Source organism: Olea europaea, chromosome 5 (genome assembly GCF_002742605.1).
Source record: "Olea europaea var. sylvestris chromosome 5, O_europaea_v1, whole genome shotgun sequence".
NCBI classification, from domain to species: domain Eukaryota; kingdom Viridiplantae; phylum Streptophyta; class Magnoliopsida; order Lamiales; family Oleaceae; genus Olea; species Olea europaea.
This window is the reverse complement of record NC_036241.1, coordinates 2801357-2803051: the sequence shown is the minus strand read 5'-3', so window position 1 is coordinate 2803051 and position 1695 is coordinate 2801357. Positions and strand designations below refer to the sequence as shown.

At 35.3% G+C, this 1695-nt stretch overlaps 1 protein-coding gene across 1 annotated transcript in view; it reads right to left on the bottom strand.

Annotated features, from left to right (window-relative positions):
• Positions 1-1232, bottom strand: part of LOC111394132 — a 1832-nt gene extending 600 nt beyond the window's left edge. Inside the window, exons 1-4 of the mRNA XM_023019907.1 lie at positions 1059-1232; positions 517-595; positions 276-389; positions 27-196 (exon numbers count right to left, since the gene is read on the bottom strand). Of these exons, the coding sequence (XP_022875675.1) occupies positions 27-196; positions 276-389; positions 517-595; positions 1059-1130 (435 nt within the window). The 5' untranslated portion in view covers positions 1131-1232. The remainder of the gene's footprint in view (positions 1-26; positions 197-275; positions 390-516; positions 596-1058) is intronic.
• Between the last annotated feature and the right edge of the window lie 463 nt (positions 1233-1695).

Below are 1695 nucleotides of genomic sequence, written 5' to 3'. Positions count from 1 at the left end.
GTGTGTGTGTGTGTGTAATATTGTACCTTCTGTTGGTAAGTTTCAAGAAACAATGTCTCACGAATTACGGGAAAAATCACATCCACAAAAGCCTCAAAGGACCCTTTAGCTTTATAAATTTGTGAAAGCTTTAACTTTATCTTTCCATTAAGCCACCATTGTCTAGATATGCGTGAAGTTGGCTCAAGTGCTGATTCTGAAAACATAAAAGAAAACTTATTAAGAAAAGTCAGAGGTTCTAACATACAAAAAAATTCGACAAGAAAAAAAAATACCTGATTCCATTTGAGGAGACAGCACAGAAATGGCTTCATCATCTCTACCTTCTTCAAGGAGAAGAGACGATAGAGTTAACCGAGCATCAACACTGTCATCAAGTTGATGAATAGCTGTCGACAACAAGAATGGATGTAGATTTTAATAGCTCATTGTAGAACAAGGGAATAAAACAGTACAACCAAATGGTGGTTTAACTTGCATTATTGAGTACTGTAAATACAGTATTCGTTTACAGACCTCTGTAGAAATATTCGATTGCTTGTACTCTTTTCCTCAGAGAAACATAACACTTGGCAATTTTCAGATGTAGATACCCCTAAACGAAAGCCAAATGAATGGTCAATTCTGAGTAATTTTCTAGTGATAACAAATCTGAAGGGATTTCAGATGCTTAAGATTGGTCCACTCACAAAGTTCACAGAAACAAGCAGCATATCTCAACTGCAAAGTATGAATGAAGAAAAAGAAGCAGAAGATAATGCATAACTACGCAAGTTCCCAAAGTATGATTTGAAATCAATCAAATGTCACAAGACATTAGAGAGTGTACAATGATGAGAAATGAAATAAATCACAAATTAAGTAATTTTCATTTCATACAGTTTAACTAGCAAGTTGGACTTACACCTGCATCAATCTTATATCAAGCCAACATAAACATTAATGCAGGCATTTCCACTTGTAAGAACCATGCTGATTAAAAGAATAAGACATTAACAATTCTGAGGGGTTCAGTGCATTCCTTGAAGAATAATATATAAACACAATCATTCCCTTACATTATACTTATTTCCATCTCCGTCTAACATCGTATAGTACTTCAGTGCAGATTCATACTGCTCAACAGTCATCAGTGAATCTGCAACTTCAATTATTAAGTGCGGATGAGTACATGCATTCTCCTGCTGCAGAACACTGAAAATAGTCTGACATGATACAGCAAAGTATCAATAAAGTGCAAAGCAAATCTTCGACCAAAATCCAAAAGAAATGTCAATTAACATAGTATCAAATGATAGAAGTGCAAAGAGGAACAAGAGAAAAATGTGGTCAATAACTATACATTAAGTATCAAAAAAGTAAGAGGTCCAACATCATCAAGTAGGGAAAGAATAAATAACTAATATGCTCCTCATACTGCCCAAAGTCCACTGCATCTAGAAACAATTGAGCATGAACCATCTGAACTGAAATAAACAGATTCTGAATGAGCCCACCCAGAAAGACGATTTACACAGAAACAGAATGTAAAAGATGGGTCTGATATGCACAAAATGACAATCTCAGAGACAACACACTTGGTACTTAAACAGCCGAGGCATACTGCTTGTGAACCTTTGGCCCTTAAGAAAATTAGAGAAGGTCAAAAGAACTATATGTGTTCCCTTATCACAACAATGCTGCATCATCCAAATG